Raw genomic sequence first — 24,162 nt, 5'->3', positions numbered from 1 at the left:
AATGTAACTCCTAAATATGTGAAACTTTCTACCGTTTCAATATCGTCCTCTAATTCAACTGTGCGTCTGTTTTCCCTAGCTCTTGCATGTGTTAACTTTTTTGTCTTTTGAATATTTATTTCTAGTCCGGTCTCTTTTGCCTTTGATTTTAATTGTGAGTATATTTCTGCCGCCTCTTCTGTTCTGCGAGACATGATGCTGATATATCATCGGCATAGGCGGCAATCTGTATTGATTTATTTGTTAGGAGATTACCTCTTTCTATATTCAGCTGTCTTATCACATATTCCAAGGTCAGGTTGAATAGTGTCGGTGCCAGCCCGTTTCCTTGCTTTAATCCTTAAGCTATCATAAAGTTTTCAGTGAGCTCATTTTGGACTCTGACAGTTGCTATTGACGAATCCATTGTTGTTTTTACCAGTCGGATGTATTTTTGGGGGATATTAAAGCTCTGCAATATTAGATATAACTTATTCTGATGAGGCTCCTATCGGAGGTCAAAATGAACTTCTGCAGTTCCATAAAACATCGTTTAGCGAAGGAATCTTGTGGGTGAACTGTGTTAACGAGTACAAAAAAATGGACGACTGAATTGGTAAAGACTATTGAGAGCCTATGGGAGGCAGCAAACTTAAATATAATTGATCCAAATAATATGCCCAAGCGCCCCATGGTCCTCACTCGCGTCGCCGAGAAAGAGCTTGATGAAGAAACCATGAGGATCCGTCTAAAGAGGCTAAATTATTTAAAATGTTTCCTAAATTTTTGGACAGGAAAACAGTATAATAAAAAGTTACGTGACGGTTTTTCGTAGTGTTAGAACAAACTTATTTTTAATTATAGTTATAAAATTTTATTTACATATAATAAAAAAAAATAAATACTTTGAATATTCTAAATTTTATACCTTTTTAAGATTTAAAATTAAAACTTTAACAATTTAATATATTAAAAATAAAGATTTGATTGTGTAAAAAACAAAAAAAAAGACAGTTTGCAAATCATTGGCGTCGAAATTTGATTAAGGGTGGAAATAAATAACTCCGTTCGTACTCCCGTCCCTCTTCCCCCTGGTTTTAAGCCGAAGGCCACGGTTTGAGTTTTTGCAGCTGACCTCTTAAGGATTGTTTTGAAGTATAATAACCGTAACCAAATCGTCCATTTGAACTGTTCTTTTGTTTGAATTGTCCTTTGTCTTTTATAAATGATTTTTAAATAAAACTTTTATTATATATTTTTGAAATCAATATTCTAAAAGATTTTAAAGATAAGGGATGTATACTTTCTTATGACTGTCGCCTGAAATTTTGCTTATGGGCTAAAAATAAATAAGTTAATAGGAGCGCATGAAATGTAAGTTTATGTTAATAATCAAAAGACTTTTTCAATAATTTATTTTATGAATGTTTAACAAGCAAAATTGTAGAAAACGTTTTTACTATAGTACAATTCATTGAAAAATGTATGGTTGATTACTGACATCCTTAATACAGCGTGTTGTTGGGTTTGCATACGCAATATAAAGGATGTATCACTCTACAGTTTGGATTATGAACCAAAAAATTTTCAATTCCTTTTTGGGACACGCTAGTATATGTTAAATCTATTAATTCTATATCTAAATTTTTGAGATAGTTCAACGTATTATCACTAATTTTTTTATATCCACGTAATGATAATCTCCTCAAAGGAATTTTCCACTTAATCTTCCATCGATCGTTATCTTCTCGAGGAAAATTTATACATCTTATTTGAACCCTAGAAAAAATATTTATATATTAGTTTTACAATAATAGCGTTATTACGATCGTTTAATGTATACTGTCACCTATATTATTCAACCTATATTCAGAGGAAATATTTAGTAAAGCCTTGGAAAATTGCGAACATGGAATCCTTTTAAATGGAGAACGCCTAAACAACATCCGCTATGCAGATGACACCGTTATTTTTGCAGACAGTTTAAACAGTTTACAGCAACTAATAAACAAAGTAAATGAAGTAAGTGAAAGATTTGGACTACAAGTAAACATATCAAAAACTAAATTTATGGTCATCGGCAAAAATAAAATTAGAGGCGTCCAACTGCTTATCAACAATACACCAGTGGACCGAGTAAAACAGTTTACCTATCTTGGAACAATAGTAAACGAACAATGGGATTACTCACAAGAAGTAAAATGTAGAATAGAGAAGGCTATTCAACAACATGGCCAAACTCTTTAAAAGCCACAACCTTAATATGGAGATAAAAGTAAGGCTCCTACGAGTTGAATCCTGGACACTCACTGAAACCATGGAGAAAAAACTTGAAGCATTCGAGATGTGGCTATACAAAAGAATTCTAAGGATATCATGGACGGACAAGATAACCAACGAGACTGTACTACGAAGAATGAGGAAAGAAAGAGAAGTGATGTATACGGTTAAAAAGAGAAAGATCGCCAATATTCGAAACGAATAGGCACCAAAAGAAGAAGAAGACAATAATAGCAATCTTAGTTGTGTATTATCTTACTACCGTGAGACATTTTCAAATTGGATGTTTTTAGATAGCTTGCAATACCAAAGTAGGAAAAGATAGGCATGAATTAGACATCGTAATGACAGAGGAGATCGTTTAGACGTTAGAAAATAATTTATGTGTCCCAAATACATTTTTAAAACTACCCAAGCGTGATTTATATACTTAGAAGTCACCAGCAGATACTAAAGATAAGATCATAAGAAATCAGATCGATTATATAACAATTACTGCAAGATATCGAAATTCAATCAAGATATCTAAACCACTTCTTGGAGCAGATGTCCCCTCAGATCATAACTTATTGATCAGAGACATAAAACTCAAACTTAAAAAAGTAAAACGCCAACAATCGACTAACCGAATAAATACCGATTGTATTCGAAATAATAGTCAAGTAATTATACACGAATTGGAAAAGAACTTCGAAAAATCGGAAGAAACACATAACGTCGAAGACCATTGGAATCAGATTAAAATAATCATTGCAACTAAAAGTATAAAACTATTAATAAACGCAAACAACAATGGATGGCTGATAAAATCTTGAGACTAATGGAAAACAGACTATAACAGAAAAATAGAAACACTGAAGAATGCAGCAAAATCAACAAAGAAATCAGAAGGAAAATCCGAGATGCAAAAGAAAAATAGTACAGCAGCAAATGTCTTGAAATAGAAGAACTGCAGAAAAATAATGACACATTTAATATGTACAAAAAGTCGCAAGAAATAACTGGATCTTATAGAGAAGGTCAACTGCAAGTAGTCTTCTTGACAATCAAAGAAATATTATAGTTGATGAACAGGACAAAATGGAGAGGTGGGAATATATTAAAAAACTATTTGATGACGAAAAAAGAAAAAATTCAAATGGAAAATATATCGACTGGTCCAAAAATAAGCTTCGATTAAATGGAAAAAGCTATAAAACTATCAAAGAATAGGATAATCAAACTACTCGACGATAAAGGTAAATATTCTTTTCTAAACCTCTTCAATGAAGTATACGAAACAGGGCATATACCAACAGAGTATCTCCTGTTAACATTTGTAATGATACCGAAAAAAATAAATGCTAAACAATGTAGCGATCATCGCACCATCAGTCTGATGAGCCATGTACTGAAAATTATCTTATCAACAAATAAAAATTTGTTAATTAGTTTAATTGAGTAAAAATTCTCCAATAAAATGTCTTTCAGTTCCATTAACCCTTTGTTGATGTTATTGTGTGTGATAATTTGATTATTCTGTTTTTAAAGCCAATATTATCAAATTTACTTTCATATGAGATGGATGTTGTGAATGATAGTTAATAAATCTGTTACTAAATATAGCTTTTCTGTACCATTCAGTGCTTTACATTTTGTGCATTTCGTTTGATTCTTATGTCAAGGTATGGGATGCTATTTTCCATCTCTTTTTTTTCATATGTAAACTGTAAATGTTCATTATAATTATTAAAAGTTTGTAAAGTTTCATTTTTCTGTCTGCAGGTACAGTATTTATTTAACAACCACAGTAATAGAATGATTGGTATAAATCAAACAAGAGAACCAAATCACCAAATTGTGCAATCTCAATTTACTTTCACGTCACTACCTTACATACCAACATTAACATCCAAGATAACTAAAGTCTTTGCTAACTATTCTCAGATTAAAATTGAAACTAAAATATTAAAACATTGGCATCATTGTATACAAAAACTAAATCACCTATTAGCATTATGGAAACCTCAAATGTAGTTTATAGAATACCATGCGAAAATTGTGATAAGTCATACATCGGACACACATCTAGAAATCTAATAGGCAGACTAACATCACATAAGAGTGATCTCAGAAATAATAAAAATATATATGCATTAATAGATCATGCAATTAGTAAGAATCAATTATTTAATTTCAATGAAACCAGACATGAATACCAATTAAACAAAAGGGAATTCTTAGAAATTGTATGCATAAATAAATATCAATGTGTTAATAAAAAAACTGATATTGATAAACTAAGAACTAAGCTATACCTATAATTACATTCTCTCTTACGAAAACTAATATTAAATTTCTTGACTAAATTAAAAAAAAATATTCAAATTTGGCGCCACTTTACTTAGTTGTTTAAATAATCAGATGACAAGTTAAATACTTCATCATTCTATTATGTATAGTACGCAGCCATATAACAATCGAAAACTAGTTATCAACAACGAAAAATATAATAAACAGAAACGAGTCTATCTCTGACATAAATAAATGATTATCAATGATGTTTCCTCAAATTAAATAAAATTAAAACATTGTAATTGCATATATACTTTTAATAAGTTAAGTTTAATGTTTTGTGATGTTCAAAATTTAATGGATTAACCTTATGTTGTAAGTTTTTGTGCTTATTTTATACAATGTTTTTTAATTTTAATTTCATTGTATTTTCCGATAAAATAATTACAGTAGACTCCCGTAAGTTCGGCCTCGGTTAGTTCGGTCTCCGCTTAGTCCGACCGGCTCTCTGAGCATTAGTCACACACTTGGCGAGCGCCAGCCAGACGCGAGCAGGTAAAGCGCCCATCTTTACGGTGGGACTACCATCAGTGTGTCTTGTTTCAGTTGCGATTTTTACTGTTTATATAGACAGTATACTTGTTGTGTTTGTGTGTGGACAATAACTGTTTCGCGTCGTGCATTAAATTAAACTGCTTCAAAATGAGTGAAACGCATAAACGTAAGTACAAGTCAATGGAACAGTGACTACAAGCTCTGGAAAGATTGGACAAAGGAGAATTCATGCAAAGTATTTGCAGAGATTTAAACGTGGGCAAAAGTACAATCAACGACTGGCGGCGCAATAGAAAAACTATCGAAGGCTTTTGTACGCAGATTGAAACTGAAAAAGTTGTACAAAAGCGTTGCACACTGAGAAATGCAAAACTCGAATTGGTGGAAGATGCTCTGTGGTTGTGGTTCGTTCAAGAACGAAGGCGAGGAACCCCGTTAAGTGGACTAATCCTAAAAGAGAAGGTTGTACTCAAAGCTTCAGCCAAAAGAGGCCTTCTCGGCTAGTGAGGGATGGCTCCCCGATGGAAAAAGAGACACGGGGTCCATTTTATTGGAGTTTGTGGCGAGAAGCTTTCAGCAGACCCAACAGCGGCCAAAAATTTTTCTGCAAAATTTTAAAAATTATTGGTGACCAAAACTTTAGTCCAGAGCAAATCTACAACATCGACGAAACTGGGTTAAATTTTAGACTTCTGCCCAGAAAAACCTTTGCCACCCCACAAGAAACATCTGCGGCAGGATTTAAAGTCAGGAAAAAGAGGATAACGGTCGCCTTGTGTTCAAATGCCTCGGGGAGCCACAAGATACCCCTATTTGTCATTTGCACAGCAGTAAAACCGAGAGCGTTTAAGAACACAAACATGGAAACTCTACCTACCAGTGTATTACCGGTCGCAAAAATCAGCATGGATTGACATATATTTGTTCAGGGAATGGTTTGTATGGGAATTTGTTCCGAAAGTGAAAAACCATTTGACAAAATTAAATCTGCCCATCAAAGCACTTCAACTGCTTGACAACGCGCCTACTCACCAGGAAGGTAGTCAGTGTGACGATGAAAAATAAATTAAACTACTGTTCGTGCTACCCAACGTAACCAGTCTTCAACAGCCAATGGACCAAGGGTCATTGAGTGCTTCAAGAGAAAGTATCGCCGAAAACTGTTTTCTGAAGTTATTTTCAAACTGGGGGTTGATGACAACTTAGACCTCTTAAAAGTGCTGAAGTCAGTTAATATGAAGGATGTTGTGTACATGTCGGCCAAGGCATACGACGAAATACCACCGTCGACGTTTGTAAAGTCTTGGAAAAAACTTTGGCCAAATATAGAAGATAAGATTGACCAAGCAAACACATCAGCAGATGAGTCAAACAACATTCTTGTTAACGAACCTGACGACAATGCAGTTCTATTGCATGACCTTCAGCAACTACCGAACTGTGGTCCCATTGTTGAAGAAGATGTTTTGGAATGGATCAACTTTGAAAAGGGGCTACAAAACGAGGTTTGTAGCCCTTGTTTGGGCTACAGGAAATGAGAAGATACGCCAAAAGAAAATGAGAAGAATAACGAAACAGATACTGCTGAGAATAAAGAGGAAGATGAAGAAAATAAAATGAGCCACGCTGAAGGCAAAGCAGCTTTGCAACTGGCAGCTACCTACGTCGAACATCAAAAAGAAGTAACTGTCATCAATGTAATGATTATTAAAAAGTGGCGTGACTTTGCACACTGAAAATCATTAGAAAAGAAAATTCAGAAAAAAAATAAGTGTTTAAGAAGCCAAACCACCAATGTGCAATATTTTTAAATTATATTAGGCCTAGAGTTCTGTACGTATTGTTTTATAGTATTTTTGTAACGGTCTATCTTTTCATATGTGTTAAATATATGTCAGAGTATTCCTCTGTGTTGTCGTCTACTTAATGTACAAGTGTTTTGTTTTTGCTAGATCCATACAAACAATAAATGGGCATTTTTTAGATAAGCATCGGCTAGTTCGGCTACTTTTACGTTCGGCCTAGGGTCCGGTCCCGAGGTGGCCGAACGTACGGGAGTCTACTGTATAATCATATTTTAGCATATCCTGAAGAAGCAAATAAATTTTGCGAAAGCTAACGCTAATAACAAAGAGTTTTCGTTATCCTGCCCTATTAATGACTGCAACCTCAAAATAATACTTTAATTTACATAATGTGTCAGTCAAAATACCTAACTACATTATATATATATATATATATATATATATATATATATATATACAAAAGATCACTAAATTTTGTGTAACGTCTAACAAGATATCTTCCGAGAGACATGAATATTCAGCTCAGCTGGGTGCTATCGTTCCGAGGTGTGAAATTCCATAAACAATGGATCTATTTGTTTTATGAAATAATCCCTTGTTTATATAATTTCATACCTCTAACACTGAATATTCATGACTCTCTTAGATATATTCTTAGACTATACTCTCGTTAAGCAAATTACCTTGGTCCAGTCGGATTGATTTCTATCTGCGGTCTTCCTGCTTCGGTGACGACAATAAGACCTTCCAACACATTATTACTATTTTTATCACCTTCTGGAGCCCTGGCTTTTGAGGATGAGGGTCTATTCTCTGCGTCACTATTTGCGGAAGACGTGCTTGGACTCGATGACGATACACCATTTGTATCTCTAGAGGTCGAGGGTTGATTTTCCCTAAAACAGAACCAATTGATTACCCTTCTTAATAATAGGACAATATAACAATGGATCGGAATGGAGACATGCAAAACATGCATGGACACATAGTCAATTAGAACGTTTATACAAACATGAGAGTAGTCTCATAAATGTTTCATAGTCTCATAACTGTCTCTTGGAATATTTGAAAATATCCCAGATATGTGGGATAAATCCGAGATACCTGAAAGTAAGTATTTACCTTTCAATTTTTCTAGCGTTTTCAGTCTGTTCCTGCACACTTTGACGCATGATTATACGATCCAATCTAAAAATATTGAAACATATTACATCACGTAGTCTTGAGGTTTTTTATAATAAAATGAAGAATAATAATAGTATTTTTTAATAGATATCTAATTGAGAACTGGTTATAATATTGAAATACGTAACAAAAAGTCAATTTCCACTTGTTCTGACCGACCTTAAGCAGACCTTGCGCTTTTTATTAACAGACTTCACCACAAAATGGGGTTTTCGCCGTAGACAAGAGAGAGAAGGCATCAAGATCCCGAAGCAAACATCTATATAATAACTATTACAATTTTCAACATATATAGTGTTTATATGTATACAAGGTAATTGATTAATATGATAATGCTCAGTAGATCCGCTATAATAATAGATAGCAATAAAAGTTAATAACAAAAACTGTAGTTAAGTTTGAGGTTCACATTACAAAATTAGATAGAATGTTACAGGCTGTTCGCTAACACAGTGGTAGGTCAGTGGTGTTTTTTTTAATGGAACACCCTATATTTTATTTTATATTCGAAATTGTCTCAACTTCCCCATTACAACAATATAGTGTTTTATTATGTTATACAAGGTATTTACAAAATTATAACCAATTTTCTATTCAAATTTTAACAAGTTCAACCCCCTATATAATTAAAAAAATATTGATATTTGATATGGTAATTTTCTTTATATTGAATACAGGGCGAGTCAAAACGCCCTATATAAGTACATTATACATTTGTTCACAACACTTCGAAATACATTTCGTATTCTATCTTTCATATCATCCCTTGTTTTTATAGGTATTTTATAAACTTCATTCTTAGTAAAACCCCATTTTATCAAATTCTGGTGATCTGGGTGGTCCACTACTTCCAATCAATCTATCAGGAAATTGATCGTCAAGTTCACCTTACCTTAAATCAATGCATTATGGTGAAAAGGAGCACTGTCCTCCAAAAACGATAAACGAACAAAACGATAAACGTCTGGAGGAAATCGTACGAAAAGTAGTTGGTAACACGATGCCGAAGAGACGCGAACCCAGATGTTGGAATGGTAACGACGTAGGTCACATTCACCGCAAATTGCAAGAAAATAATACAACAGTCAGAAAGCTAGAAACACTGGGCTGGAAAAAGTCATTCAAATGCTGATACTCAGTCAAGACGGCCGTGCAGTGCAAATTTTAATCACTGTCTTAAATTAGAAGAACGATTTTGCACCGTGAGATGAACCACCGTCATTAATGATCAATGGCAGCCTCAACAGTTACAAGACGCTCAAGCAGATCATCATCATCAGTGGCATTACAGCTTGTTATGAGCCAAAGCCTTCTTCAGAAGAATCTTCCATTCGCCCCTGTCTCTGGCAACTCTTCTCCATGGTTTTACTCCGATGGATTTTAGATCATCCTCTATGTTATCTTGATACCTAAGTTTTGGTCTTCCTCTGGCTCGTCTTCCCACTGGTCCTCTTCGGTCGAAAGGCGTGCTAATTGAATTTATTTTACAACGTCAGGTTCCCCAAAACTTCTATATAACTCAAAGTTGTAGCGCCTACGCCACAAACCCTGTTCTTGGATTCCTCCATATATTTTTCTTAGAATTTTTCTCTCGAAACGTTTAAGCAATTCTTGGTCGTTCTGTGTAAGTCACCACGCTCAAGCAGATGATCCATGTATAAAAAGAGTATTGGATTGGATGTGTCAAGACATTAGTGCGTGTAGTCCAGAAGTCAAGTTTTACTGGAGCCAACGGATCTACTGTATATATTATGTGCTTAGATTCTACTTACCGGAACCATTTTTGGTCCTTCGAGCCTATTTCTTTATCAAAATAATACGACTGAATAGATTATATGGTTAAAGGAATTTGTTAATTCTCGGTTTAAACCCCGAAATTATGGATTGTCTTCCTTCACAATTTACTAAACATGTTTTTAATATGGTATGGGAAAGTCACACAATCAGAAAAATATAAATTTTATTTCATAATCCAATGTCCAAAAAGCAATCTGTTATTACAATTGTTTTCTATAAAATATTTGAACAACCAAAATCCCATTGACAAACAGTTTTCAAACCCTGTTGCATTTTTTAATTAACTAAATAAGACTTACCCCCTACGTATGTTGCTCGTCATTATTTTATTTATCTTCGAACTAATGTCATCAGCGCTTTCTATCAGATGATCGATCAACTGTGCTTGTGTCTCGGGTTGAAGAGCCTCAAACGGACCTGGGCTTCTCTTAGACTTCTTACTAGTTGTTGCCTCGGAATCGTCATCATTATCACTCTCCTCATGGGATAATTTATTGGAACCGCTACCACTGTCACTCTGCTCATGGCTTCGTTTATTGGAACCGCTACCACTACCGCTCTGTTCATGGGTTCTTTTATTAGAGCTGTCACTATCGCGACATTCATGTGTTTGTTTGTTGGAATCGCTTTCATTGTCGCTCCCCTCGTGGGTTCGTGTATTCGAATTGTTTTCATTGTCGTTCTGCTCACGGGTGGGTTTATTCGTATCGCTACTATTATCACACTGCTCGTGGGTTCGTATATTGCAATCGCTCTGATCACGGGCTCGCTTCTTGAAATGGTCGATGTCATCACTCTGATCATTGGTTCTTTTATTGGAACTGCTTGCGTTGTTATTGTCCATCGAAGAATGTTGTACATATAGTCTAAAAGCATTATCATTCGATCTAAAATTATAAATTTCGGTTATTGTTAATGAGTAGTCTAGTTCTAATGCTAACCAAACAAAAATAAATTTTAGTGAAAAAAAATTCGGGATCCGGGTCCATTTTCACCCTTTATTACTACTACTACCAAGCCAATTTTTTGTGAGTAGTTTCATTTTGACAAGACGCCTAACTTTTGCCATTACAACAATTTGCGTTTGTGGTAGCTAACAGGAGTAGCTACCAGTAGCTAGTAGGGATGAAATATGTTTCGGCTCTCAAAAATAAATTTTTGAGAGTCGTTAAATCAACATATTTCAGCTACCAAAAACGCAAATTGTTGTAAGGACAAAAGTTAGGCGTCTCTTCAAAATGAAGCTACTCAATAAAAATTAGCTTGTTAGTAATAAATGGTGAAAATCGGCCTTGATCCCGAACTAATACTATTAGCACTTTTATCATACGGAGAACATTTTAAATTTATAAAATTTGCTAATGTTTGAGTTTCAGATTTGAAATTTGAATAGTTATCAAATTTAAAGATTTTATGATGGTAATCTGTAAATCATCTTGTAATGCAATTTAATTGGGATTAAAATTATTGATCATGTTGATAGAAACTTGAAACTTTTGTTCTCCAAAATAATAAAATTATAAAAGAATGCTTGCATGAAATATAATAAAAAAAAATCACCTGACCTTATGAAAAGACTTTTCACTAAATTCTCGAAATAACTACACTTATGTGCAAAATAAATGTAACAGGTTAATATTTGCCAACATTTTAAATGTATCCTGTAGTTGTTTTTAAATACACTCGCGATCATAAAATCCGGGTCACTTTGAAAATCACCGATATTTCATTTTTAACGAGCTTTATCGTAAATAATAATAACACAAATACAAACTAATGCATGCTTACATACAAACTAATGCATGTTTCTGGGAATTGTTGTCTGCTTCGCGGTTTCCTTTGCAACAAAGAATTTCAATAGTGCCGATTTCGCGGGAAAGCGCACACTTCCCAAAATGAACGGTACCTGTAACTGCCGCTTGTTTTAAATGTCTCATTTGTGCTTCGACTTTCTGTTCAAACGCAACGAACAAACGTTTATTATTGCCACCATTAGTGTTTATTAGTGCCATTATTAGTGTTTGTTATTGTTTATTTTTTGCCAAAAGTACCCTTGACTGTCGTTGAAACGACACAAATTGTTGCGCTTGTGAAAGACGGTCACACTCAACGGCAAGTCGCAAGAACTGTTGGCGTAAGCCTTTCTTCGGTTCAACGAGTGCATCAATGCTTTCAGGAGAAGGGTTTGCTATCCAGACGACCTGGCTCTGGACCAAGAAGAATGACCACGGTACGAGATGACCGTTTTCTTTTGTTTCCGGCTTTACAAAACCGGACCTCAACTGCGATTATGCATCGAAATCGTCTACAGGAAGTACGAAATCGCAATGTTGGCGCTGCAACAGTCAGGAGAAGACTTCGTTCTTTTGGACTATCATCTCGGGTAACGGCTACAGGACCGCCACTTCGCCTGGCGCATCGAGTTGCATGACAAGCTTTTACTCGACAATACGCGCATTGGGGAATTAACGATTGGAGCAAAGAGTTATTCTCAGATGAATCCCGTTTCGGCCTAACTGGATCCGATGGACGTGTAAGAGTTTGGAGGAGAACCGGTGAATGATTTTCACAAGCTTGCATTGCTCCAAGAATGCCATTTGGTGGAGGCTCGGTCATGGCTTGGGGAGGTGTATCTTCCGACTTCCGCACAGAATTACTTTTCATCGAAAATGGGTCCTTAACTGCACGAAGGGACATTACGGAGATTCTGGAAGAACAAGTTATGCATACCATGACAAGGCTTGGAGAAAACACGGTTTTTATGCAGAACAACGCTCGAACGCACGTTGCCACGATCAGTATGCAATACTTGGACGAGGTTGGAATTACAAGGTTACCCTGACCAGCTAGGTCTCCGGACCTGAATCCTATCGAACATATCTGGGACGATTTGCAAAAACGTATTCAACCCCTAACATCTCCTCCTAACAACGGACAGGAGCTTAAGGATCTGTTAGTGAGAGAGTGGAATAACATACCACAACATGTAATCCAGAGAAAAATTGAGAGTATGCCCCGTCGTCTGCAAGAGGTCATTAGAGCAAGTGGAGGCAATACACGATATTAGTCATTGAAATTTCACTGACATTTTACCACGTTCTGTATTTTCCATTTTTTTTCGTATGCCTGTTTCATCAACAATTTGGTTTGTTTTCTGCTTTTTTAATAAAAACAATAAAAAACCGTTTTTTTCTTTCAAAACAAACATTGATGACAAATAAAAAATACGTTAGCCTAAAAAAAGGTTATTACTGCACCAGAGGCAAAAATATTCCAGAAACTTGAAATTTTCAAGGTGACCTGGATTTTATGATCGCGAGTGTATATCCTGTAGTTGTTGAAATTAATACATAATGTAGTACAGTTATAAAGTAATTACTATTTAAATGGGAATAAGCCACAATTAAAGGTTAAAGTACGTTTATTGACGTTTCAATTTCCACTTCGGAAACCGCTCTCAAAAAAAAAAATTTGTTTAATTTACTAATGTTTGTATTTTGAGAACGATTTCCGAAGTGGAAATTGAGACGTCAATAAACGTACTTTAACCTTTAATCGTGGCTTATTCCCATTTAAATAGTAATTACTTTAACATGCCACAAGAAAATAGCTATAATAGTTATAAACAGCACATTTTAATCATTTATTCGCTTACCTCTGCTTCTTGCGTTTAACTTTGACCTCTCTCTGTGGTTTGAAAACACGGATACGTCCTGGAAACGATTGATTTCTTGCTCCTTCGTTTGGAAGAGTCATTTCTTCACGCACTGAGGGTGTCCGATCATGCGTACTAGGTGTAAGCAGGTTATTGGTAGTACTCACGTAGCTGTTGGCGTAGTGGCAGCAAGTTTCAGGTTCGTCGTCATCCTCGTCATCTTCTTTATCTGTACTGGAATCGGAATCCAAGTTTGTGTCTATAGAATACAAGATTTATTATTTTTTATGTAATTTTATAATCATATGTACACACATAAAGCTATCTCTCGCAAAAAGGTCGTTTGAAACAGTGATGCAAATAAGAATGGGACAAACTTACAGTCTTTCATCTTCTCCAAGTTGATTATGCGTTGGTAATAGCCTACCAGAACCACAAACTTTCATGGATCATTTTGTGGAACATAATGAGCGATACAGGCTTTATATAAACAAATCTAAGAAATAGTAGCATAAAAACGGATTACGGCTCTAGAAGTGTACGCCTATGGACGAATGCTAGAATCTTCTGGACAAAGCATGAGACTAATGTTGAAATTATTAGGTATATGAAGAAAAATTATAAAAGAAATTGAATTTCTTTTGAAAATCAAGGAAGTAATGCTATACTATCTCTAGTAGACAAGTAGAAAAGAGAAAAGACCTCCTAGGGTTTTATAAGACAAAAATAAAGGCGCATAAAACAATAAATTTTGTAAAAAGTGCAACAAACACTTACCTAACTGCTGCTGATAAAAGTTCTTGAAATCTGTAGGTAATGTTATGAAATCTTGTAAATGTTTACCACAGATAAATCTATACTCCAACTGCCCCAAAGAGAAATGAATCAGATCTTTTTCGGGGATGTTGCCATCTTTATCTGAAATTAAAAATAGATTTTAGCAGATCATATTTTTAGAGTCAGGCAGCAGAATCATATTGAATCCGCCAGGCAGACTAATTGAAGAATCATCCGACTAAATCAAAGTCTGGTTATTCTACACTTCAAGAAAAGTTCTTAACCAGCATAACATCAGTGGCGGCCGGTCATGGTCGGCAGTGCCGACCCACACCTTTATAGATATTATAGATTTTTTTAATATTTAATTTAATCAGTATTTCAATAATTAATTGTGGCAGGTAATCAGTTGATGTCATTTGTTTTTGTGAAATAAAAAAATATCTGTGAGATAATGAGATAATAAGCACTAAATTTTATTCATGGTTTTTAAAAGAATTCGTCCAGTTCGACCAGACTAAATTTTATTCACGGTTTTTAAAAGAATTCGTCCAATCTGAGCGTTAAGTGATCCCTGCGTAGACACTTTTCGAATTGATGATCCGATATCGGAGACCTCCATCCGCCTGTGGATTCTTAAAAAGGCACGTTTTGCGTTTTCGGCGAGCCGATCCCAACCTTGACGATTTACTTGTAAAAATCAACGGAATATTAGTTGATTAGCAACCAAATATACATTTCTTTCCATATGAACTTAATTACCAAGTACGGCAAAATTAAATTTGCCGATGCTTCATTTAGATGAGTGATTGGTCGCGAACTGTACATTGCGAGCGCGGGATGAAATGTTATTTCATATAAGAACGTAAGTAGTAAAGTGAAGTGATATTCAGTGAACGAATTAGCCTTTCTTAATGTTATTTATTTTTATTTTCTAAAGTAATACTGTGATACGTTACGTCTGCCGTAAATAGTTAAAGGTTAAAGGGTTTGACATAGAAGTTTTTTTTTAAATTAAAGTGTAAACAAATTCAGGTAAATAGCCTAAAAAATACAAGCCATGGGAGAAACTGTAAGTATTGATAAGTCTGATATTGTAAATTATATTTTGCATAATGCGTTTTCATCTATTCCATACGAAGAACAAATTGTTATTAAAAATAAGGGCGTCCTTTGCCTAAAATGTCCCGGCTTATAAATATTAGTGCGGGTAAGGGAAGTAATAGTTTTCAGATAATTGGTACAGCAAGTACTCATGGCTTACCGGGAGTGAAATAAAAAACAAACTTTTTTGTTGGCCTTGCATTTTATTTTCGACAAATAGGGGCAAACATCAAAATCCGTGGTGTGAATCTGGTTACGATAATTAAAGGAATTATTTAGGGCTTTACATAAACATGATATTTCGAAAGATCATACTTACAGCCAGATTAAATTAGATTTATTTGGAAAACAAAATATCTATGTTTCATTAGATAATGCCCAACGTGAAAATGCTATTAAACATAACGAAATTGTAAAAAATAATCACGCAGTTTTACGTCGTTTAATTGATATTGTATTTTTTTTAGGTTGTCAGGAATTATCTTTTAGGAGACACGATGAATCGGAGCATTCGTTAAATCAAGGTAATTATAGAGAACTAATAAAAATGTTTAAAAAATACGATTTGGAATTTTCTAATTTACTTTCTGATTCGAAGACATTTAGCGGTGTATCTAAAACAATCCAGAATGAATTATTAATAGAATCAATTAGTTACATTTTGAGTAACGTTATTGAATCTGAGATTCAGGAAACCATTTGCTTTTCACTAGAAGTAGATGAAACTACCGACATATCATGTCATTCACAATTATCAATTGTTGTTCGATACGCGTTACGTGGTAATATCTATGAGAGGTTTTTAGGTTTTACAGACGTGAGTAAAAGCCATAAGGCAGAATATATTTTTGGTGTTTTAAAGGACAGATTAAAATTTTTTGATATCAAAAATAAATTGGTAGGGCAAATTATGACGGCGCTGCCGTGATGTCTGGTGAATTAAATGGTCTCCAGGCAAAAGTTGCAAAAGTTAAAACTATTGCACCGCAAGCTTTATTTACTCACTGTCATGCGCATAGAATGAATTTAGTTTTGCAGGATACATGTAAAAAAATTAAAGAATGTCGTCTTTTTTTTGCCAGTTTAAGCGGATTTGCTTTATTTTTCTCAAGCTCACCTAAACGGACTAATGTTTTAGAACGGTTTGTTTCGAAAAAAATGCCAACAGTTTGTCAGACGCGATGGAATTTTAAATCTCGGTTAGTTTTCACTGTAGCAGATTTTCGTGAACAGCTTTTGGAAGTTTTTGATTTTATTATTGAATGCGGCGATTTTCAAAGTGATGATATCTCGATCCGTGAAGCAATCGGTTTGAAAACTTTATTAAATGATTATTCTTTTAACATACTTTTAAATATTTTTAAGAAAGTGTTTACCCAAACCGATTTGATATTTAATGTTGTTCAAAATCAGTTAACTGAGATTATTCATTCCAAAAATAGAATAACAAGACTGGTGCAAAATCTCAGAGATTTTCGTAATGATAGTAATTTCCAGTATATACGCAGTGAAGTTTTGGACTCGCTTGATATTTCCGAACCCCCAAAAAAAAAAGACAAAGGCATGACACAGAAACAGATATCGAAAAACGAGTATATTTTGAAATTTTGGATACTATTATTATGCAAATAGATACTCGTTTTTCGAATTTTGAAGATTTGCAAATTTTTGACCTCTTTGACGATTCAAAATTTAAAAGTTACGCCAAAGAATTTCCAAGATATTTATTAGACAGGTTAATTAAAAATTATCCATCATTCTTTAATAAAATAAAATTAGAAAATGAATTAAAAGTTTTATATGCTGATCCAAATATTTTCGGAAGATGGGATAAGTTACAAGATATGTATAATTTTATATACTGCAATTCATTACAACAAACTGTTACCGAAATTAATAAATTATTGTCATTAATTCTCTCATTACCACCAACGTCTGCCTCAAATGAACGATATTTCTCTTGCCTCAAAAGAATCAAAACTTATTGTCGAAATACCATGAAACAAGAGAGAATGTCAAGCTTGTCTCAAATGTCAATAGAAAAAAAACTTTTAAAATCCCTCCAAAACTCTAATAAATTTTACGATGACGTTATAACCCATTTTGCTACTTCCAAACAACGTAGACTTGAGTTAATTTATAAACATGTTTAGGTTCTAAATTTATAGGAAAAAACAAAAAAAAAAAACAAAAAACAAGAAAACAATAAATCTCCTATGATGATTTACTTAAGTCTTTATTAGACGGTATACCTATCTGAGGAGACAAAAAATACCTTGCCGACCTTGTCTCTCAAGCCACGAGCCGCCACTGCATAACATACAGTACATTCCAATAGAAGCAGTTTCTTTAAGTTTTTCTGCTCGAAGGACCAGAAAAAAACTTGAAGATTGCAAATTTGTAATGGACAAAAATGACCAGCAAAACAAATTAAGGAAAGTTGAGTCTGAACTAGGGCTATGTAATAGCTGTTTTAATTTTTTTTTTTGTTTATCCAAACTGTACAAGACAATAAATTTAATAATTTATTTCAATTGGTTCCCTATTAGCTAAATTATTAATAGTGAAAATGCCAAACTTGTAGCATTTGTACCTTTTGTCATTTTAATCACATGTTAAATCGAAATTGGGTATAGAAATCGTTGATATGTTCACTTACCCATTATATTTATCCCTTCTCTGAACCCTTCCCCTCCACAAATGCATTCCGGATAGGGGTCACGATATAGTACACTATCGAAAATTTCTTCTACTTCGTTTTTAGGCTTAGCAGTGGTCGAAAGATAGTCTCGTAAATGTATATCGGTTATACTCATGTCATCTCCCTCTCGTTTCTCAATTTTCTTTATATAGTCGAAAACGTTTTCGTTGTAATCCACTTTTGCAGAAGCGAAACTTTGAAAATATAATCTTTGAAGATTTTGTTTTGAATAAAACGTTCGTAAGAGCTCACCACCAATACCTGAAAAAAAAAGTTTAAAAGCTAGTTACTTTTCTTTTTCTTTGCAAACAAAAAAAACATACTGTAATGGCTTTTCACTAACTGTTACATTACTGAAACATTACAAAAACACAAAACCACGCCTTGTCCAAGCATTAGTTTTTCTTTGTCCAAAAATTCGTTTAAATTAGTTTCACCCTTAGATGTTCTGATATTTCTCTGTGTGTATAAAAAAGCATCCCCTACTTCCGATGTCTATTGTATTGATTGCTGGATTTTGCCATCCAAGGCCGGTATAATAGGTGTGAACAATTAGTTATAAATACAGAATGATGTTACAAAAAATATGATATCAATCTAAAAAATGTGTATTTTTTTCAAAAAAATTCTGAAAAAGAATAATGTATGAAAATTCTAACCTGTAAACCTGCAATCAAAAACTTTAAGCTTTTTACAACCCAGTTTTGCGACATTCAGGTATGGAACCATATTCACGTGTACTTGTGGACATTTTACTATGGAAATAATTTCCAAATGCTCATACTTGGCCACAGAGAGGAGGAAACTGCAAGTAACCCATGAGCAATCATCTAAAATTAGTACCTATAACAATATACAAAAATGTTAATAAAAACATCTTTCATTGATCAAAATACATTCTTACCTTTAATTTTGGCATATTCCTAACAGTGTGTTGGAAAAAATAGGTAGAATTCTTCACATATGTTCTTCTCAGACTTAATTCTTCTAATCCCGAAGGAAAATCCTTTAGTGAAATCTAAAATTTGCAAAAAAAACAAATAATCAGAATATTTTTTAGTTCTAATTATGCATATAAACTGTTTATCAAAATTAAATGTTAAATAAAGCATTGAAAACTATTGTTTTATTACAAATTTTCAGATTATATCCTCTGTCCATCTAATCAGTGGTTTCTTCTATCTTCACTCCATTTGAATAGCCTTTAAGTTCATATACCACAGTTAACATTTCAGTCCCTATATTATAACAGGATGCATATAGAATTTTTTTTCATATAAAAATGCGTGCACGTCACAATTTATATAAAGTGACGTCACTTATATTTAAAATTTCCACAACGTCAACCTAGAGTTCAAATTTTCCTAACACAGCTAATAATACAAAACCCATACGGAACTGCTCAATCTTTCTAGGCTTCAACATTGTATATTAATCAGAAAAATGTAATCATCATTATATTGGGAATTTTAGAATTATATTGATTAAATAACCAAAAACATTTGTTATTATTAATATTATAAATTTTTTCAAATAACTCTTTACATCTAATATTCCACAAAATAATAATTTTAATTAAATATATTAGATAATTGTACGCAACTGATACAGGAATACTTCAAACAGTTCAGCGTGTGGCAAAATTGTTTAAAGTGTTGCCACTTTTTTAGAGTAAGAATTTTGTTGATGTTTTGATTTCTTACACAATTTGATCTTAATATATTATATATTAATAAATTGTATTTATAAATACATATTAAATTTAGATTAATTAATTGCTTTAAAAACTAATTATTGTTGTGTATCATGAAAACAACTAAATAGTCTGTAGAAAGCTGATAAGCTTTCATATAAGAGAGATTATTTTGAACCATAAATAATGGCGGGATGTTTTTACTATTAATGCTCTAAATAGAGGTAAGTTTAAAATTTAGAATATATAATTTTGTATTAAAATTTTTTCTTATGTATTTTAGTGTGTTGCAGTAGTCTTAAATCTAAGTGTATTTACTGTTATATAATAGTTTGACAAATAGTTGACATTTTAAAAATTCCTCACTTACTAACTATTCTGATGTTTTGGTAACACTGTAGGGTTCTGACGTCATAAATCTTGAATGATGTGAACACATTTTTGTATGAAAAATACTATATATTGATTGTATATATATTTTTAAGGTTCATAGTGATTTCAATATTAAATATATCCTACAGTTAGTCATTTACAGCCCTACCTACCCCATTGTCCTTTGCATTCATTCCCTAGTGGGTAGATACCTCTTTGTGATTCCAGGAGTGGATAGATTAAGTTCAGAAATAGCAAACTTAGTACATATATTTTTCCTTAGTACATTATTTATATATTATCTTATTGCCAGGAAAACTATGTCTACACTTAAATCACTCTTAACTGTTATCTTTTTTCCCATCACCTCCTACCCAATCTGTCAAGACACACTAGTCAAACATGGCTTTTTAAATGTAACCATTCAAGTTACATAAAAATTGAGATTTAAAAACATTCCTTACTGTCATGTCAAAAAGAATAAATATAAGATTCTTTACAGCACAATCAAATCGTACCCCAGGCACAGTTGTATATGATGTGGTCACACTTCTCGAAAAGTATGACTTCCTTGTAGTTAGTCAGTATATAATTCAGGGAACTGTAGCACCACATTCTATCAAACAATATGAAATTATACCTAGACTGTCTTCAGATGCTAACTTAGAAACCATGTCTTATTATATTATTTAAGTAGTAGTGTAGTGTCGGTACCACTACAAAGCAGTTTCTTCCTAGTGTGACAAAAATAATATAAACAGTACATTAAAGTGAGTGATACAAAACATTGGACAGAGGCAAAAAGTGAGGTTATCAGATAAACTAGTAAAGCCCAAATTCCAGGTGGTGTTGTCAGAAAAAAAAAAGAAAAAACATCCCAAAAATATAAGAAACAATTTTGGTACAAAGAGAAGTTGGCATACCATCGGGTGATTCAAATAGGTATATCCATTTAACACTAGGTGAGAATGACAGTGACAATTATAGCACGGAAGATAAAACAAGAAGGAATTCAGGAATGTAAAAGAAGTAAAAAAAATACATAGATCACCTGGAAATGATAGGAAACTAGAAAACACACTGGAGAGTTTTTTTATCCATTTTGTTAAAGAAACAATGTCATTTCATCACATAATTTGATTATCTACGAAGTCTTGTATAAAATATTTATTAAAGATGCATAGTTTTTGAGTCATAGCATTTTAAGTTATAGCCAAACAACAGAAAAGTGGACAAATTTACCCTAATCTCAAAAATGCTAGGCTCTATTTTGTAGCACTCTTCAATTTTATTATTTTTAGAAATCAGGCAATCATATGAAACAATAAAATTACTTGTAACACTTTAGTAACTTTTTCCATGTTGTTTTTTGACAAAAGTCAAAAGCTTAATAGAGTCCCAATTAATGGTTTGTTTACAGGAATACAAAAATATAAAATTAAGTAAATAATCAAAAATTGAAAAATTGTATGCATAGAATAAAATATACATGTATACAGATGAATAATTAATTTAATATCATTCTGGACAGTATGTTGCCCACCCGTGACAAAACATCTTAGACAAAATAAATATTTTATTAATTTGATAATTACCTTAGATCCATTTAACTTTATATTTTCCAGTGCCAAAACTCTCAGGTTATCAAAAGGTTTAATGTTAATAAAAAAATGATCTGGTAAGTCTTTTATACACAGATTTCCCCTTAAATACAAATGTGTAGTTTTCTTATGTACTCTATGGGTACAATAATGTATTTTATCACAAACATTTGGGTTATCCCTTGCATCTACATATCTCCAGAGTAAAGGATCCAAAATAAATTCCTCCAAATAATTACAAGTCCTGAAAAGATTTACAAATACATAGAAGAAAAATTATAGCAAAAAGTTCTAATAAAGTATTTTATAATAATAAATAAAGGGTTTCTGCAGTCTAAAGTGCATTTCATAAAAGTTAGTGAACACATCAAGGAAGTAGGATTTCTAAAAATATATATTTAGCATCAAGTGCATTGTTTACTTATATTTTCCATTTGCATATATAGTGAAATTACATCTTGTAGATCCTAATTGAACATTAAGATCCTTATTGGTTATTAAGATGACGTTTTTGTTTAATTGTCCAATAATCAATGTCTCTGGAATATACCATTTTGAAGATTACAGCAATTAGGCTAATCATAGGCTACTCGCAAGTTTTTATATATTATTAAAGGTCTACAGATGATACACAAATTTAAACATAATAAATTCTTTGATCTACATACCTGCTTAAATGATAAAGAGAAGTTGCATTTAAATAAGAAAATAATATTCTTAATACATCATGGGGTAATTCTAATAATTTACAGGGTCCGTCATAATATTCTCCTTCTACAACCATCTTTACAATTTCATAATAATTATTTAGAAGTCAGATATCTAGCGTTTGTAGTTTCTTATTATTAGCTAAATATTGCAAATAATATTTACTATTTGTTTACACCTGTTTTTAGATAAGTTGTTGACATATGACAACTGACTTTCAGTAAACTGACAGTAAAATTCGATCGTTTAGTAAAATCAATGGGCGCGTTCAGCAGACGGAGCTGCTCCACAACTGTTGAGTAAAAGTCTGCAAAATCAAACCGCTACCGATACGCTACTTCCGGAGCGGCCTGTCAAATTTGGTAGCGTAAAAATGTATCGCTACCTCCATCCAACATGTTGAGAGAAATGTCATTCATGACATTTCTGTACTAAAATTGAGGGTTAGGTGTTTGTTTGTTTTGTTTTTACGTTTTTACTTCCAGCCATATATTACTTTATTATATGGACATATCCATTGAATTTATTTAACTTGTTTAGAGGTATTTCTTGATTGGATTTCTAATTCCTTTCCAGCTGTTTCCTAATAACAAAAAGGTGATCCATTATTTATATTTACAATTTAATGACTGTTTGGTTCCATTCCTTCATGTTTTGTTCATACTTTCTTTTCACTTTATATATTAGCTATTAAAAATGTTTACGTCGAAATTGATCATTACTTATAGTTAATGTTATCTAAAAAGAACTCTGAAAACTTTTGTTTTCTACATCTCTATAACTTTTATTATAATTTCTTCCCACTACAGCTATTTCAGCATTTTGTCTTTCTCAATTGACAAACAAATGTCTGCTTTACACTTTATAGTCTCTGAACAAATAAAGGAGGGGAAAGCTGTATGTCTCAAATTGGTCATTCAGAATTATATCTGTATATTTTAATACATCTCACTGCCATGAGAAGCATAATGTGATACACGGGTAATACGATTTTACAGCCGCGAGAATCAAATATCGAATACACACGCATTTGTAATGCTCACACATCACAAATTATGAAAGCTCTGAGAAGCAATTTTGGTCTCTCATATCAAAGTACATATCATTAATGCAGTTTAAACGTAGTCGGCTGTAAGCAACAGAAACTATATTTGGCCTCTGAAATATGTGAACCAATGTTTGATTCTCACAGCCTGAAAAGTGGGTTACTGATAAAAACTACTTAAGTCAACTATTATATATTTATTTTTTAACGAAAACTATTATAAAATTAAATACATTGTTATTTTAATAAGAAATTAACAAAAACTTTATATATTAAAAAAATATTGTTTTCATTACACTATTTAGTTTCTCTTGTTTTTTTTTTAACTCATTTTCACAGTATAAAGAATTGCACAGAGTACACCGTGAAATCAACAAACACCTACGGGCTAACAGTTGGAAATAAATAATATTCATTTAGAGCAAAATTGTATTTTTCTGTAAAATGGCCTATATTGTGGAAATGGACATATAATTGTAATAAACGATATTACATTGATAAACACGGTCGCATGAATCATATGGACTTGTTTTTGTGTGAATCGGCATGTGATGCACACTGCTGTAATATACGATATCAGTCAACAAGGCTGCGTGAATCATATAGTGATTCTCACCTCTAACTAACACAA

The 24,162-nt window shown here is 33.0% G+C and overlaps 1 protein-coding gene across 4 annotated transcripts; it reads right to left on the bottom strand.

The window, feature by feature from the left end:
• Window positions 1–1,383: 1,383 nt before the first annotated feature.
• Window positions 1,384–22,716, bottom strand: LOC140436574 (uncharacterized). Of its 4 annotated transcripts, none has more exons than XM_072525507.1 (11): window positions 22,447–22,715; window positions 21,773–22,022; window positions 19,017–19,130; window positions 18,772–18,955; window positions 18,071–18,373; window positions 14,308–14,448; window positions 13,531–13,789; window positions 10,175–10,762; window positions 8,016–8,081; window positions 7,577–7,789; window positions 1,384–1,758 (listed from the first exon to the last, which is right to left on the bottom strand). In XM_072525507.1, exons 1-11 carry the CDS (start codon window positions 22,560–22,562, stop codon window positions 1,485–1,487), a joined length of 2,508 nt encoding a protein of 835 aa, XP_072381608.1. In that variant the 5' UTR covers window positions 22,563–22,715; the 3' UTR covers window positions 1,384–1,484. The 4 variants fall into 4 exon arrangements, with proteins under 4 accessions (XP_072381608.1, XP_072381609.1, XP_072381610.1 ...); XM_072525508.1 differs by having other exon boundaries at window positions 10,175–10,741; XM_072525509.1 differs by lacking the exon at window positions 8,016–8,081 and having other exon boundaries at window positions 22,447–22,716.
• Between the last annotated feature and the right edge of the window lie 1,446 nt (window positions 22,717–24,162).

The sequence above is a fragment of the Diabrotica undecimpunctata genome, chromosome 3 (assembly GCF_040954645.1).
Source record: "Diabrotica undecimpunctata isolate CICGRU chromosome 3, icDiaUnde3, whole genome shotgun sequence".
NCBI classification, from domain to species: domain Eukaryota; kingdom Metazoa; phylum Arthropoda; class Insecta; order Coleoptera; family Chrysomelidae; genus Diabrotica; species Diabrotica undecimpunctata.
This window is presented reverse-complemented; position numbering and strand designations above follow the sequence as displayed.

Coding starts and splice junctions, on each gene's coding strand:
- LOC140436574 (XM_072525507.1), bottom strand. CDS start 22,562: ATGGTTGTAGAAGGAGAATATTATGACGGACCCTGTAAATTATTAGAA. Junction 19,131..21,772: donor TAAAGTTAAATGGATCTAAG/GTAATTATCAAA, acceptor TGCAAATTTTAG/ATTTCACTAAAGGATTTTCC. Junction 7,790..8,015: donor AACGCTAGAAAAATTGAAAG/GTAAATACTTAC, acceptor GTTCTGTTTTAG/GGAAAATCAACCCTCGACCT.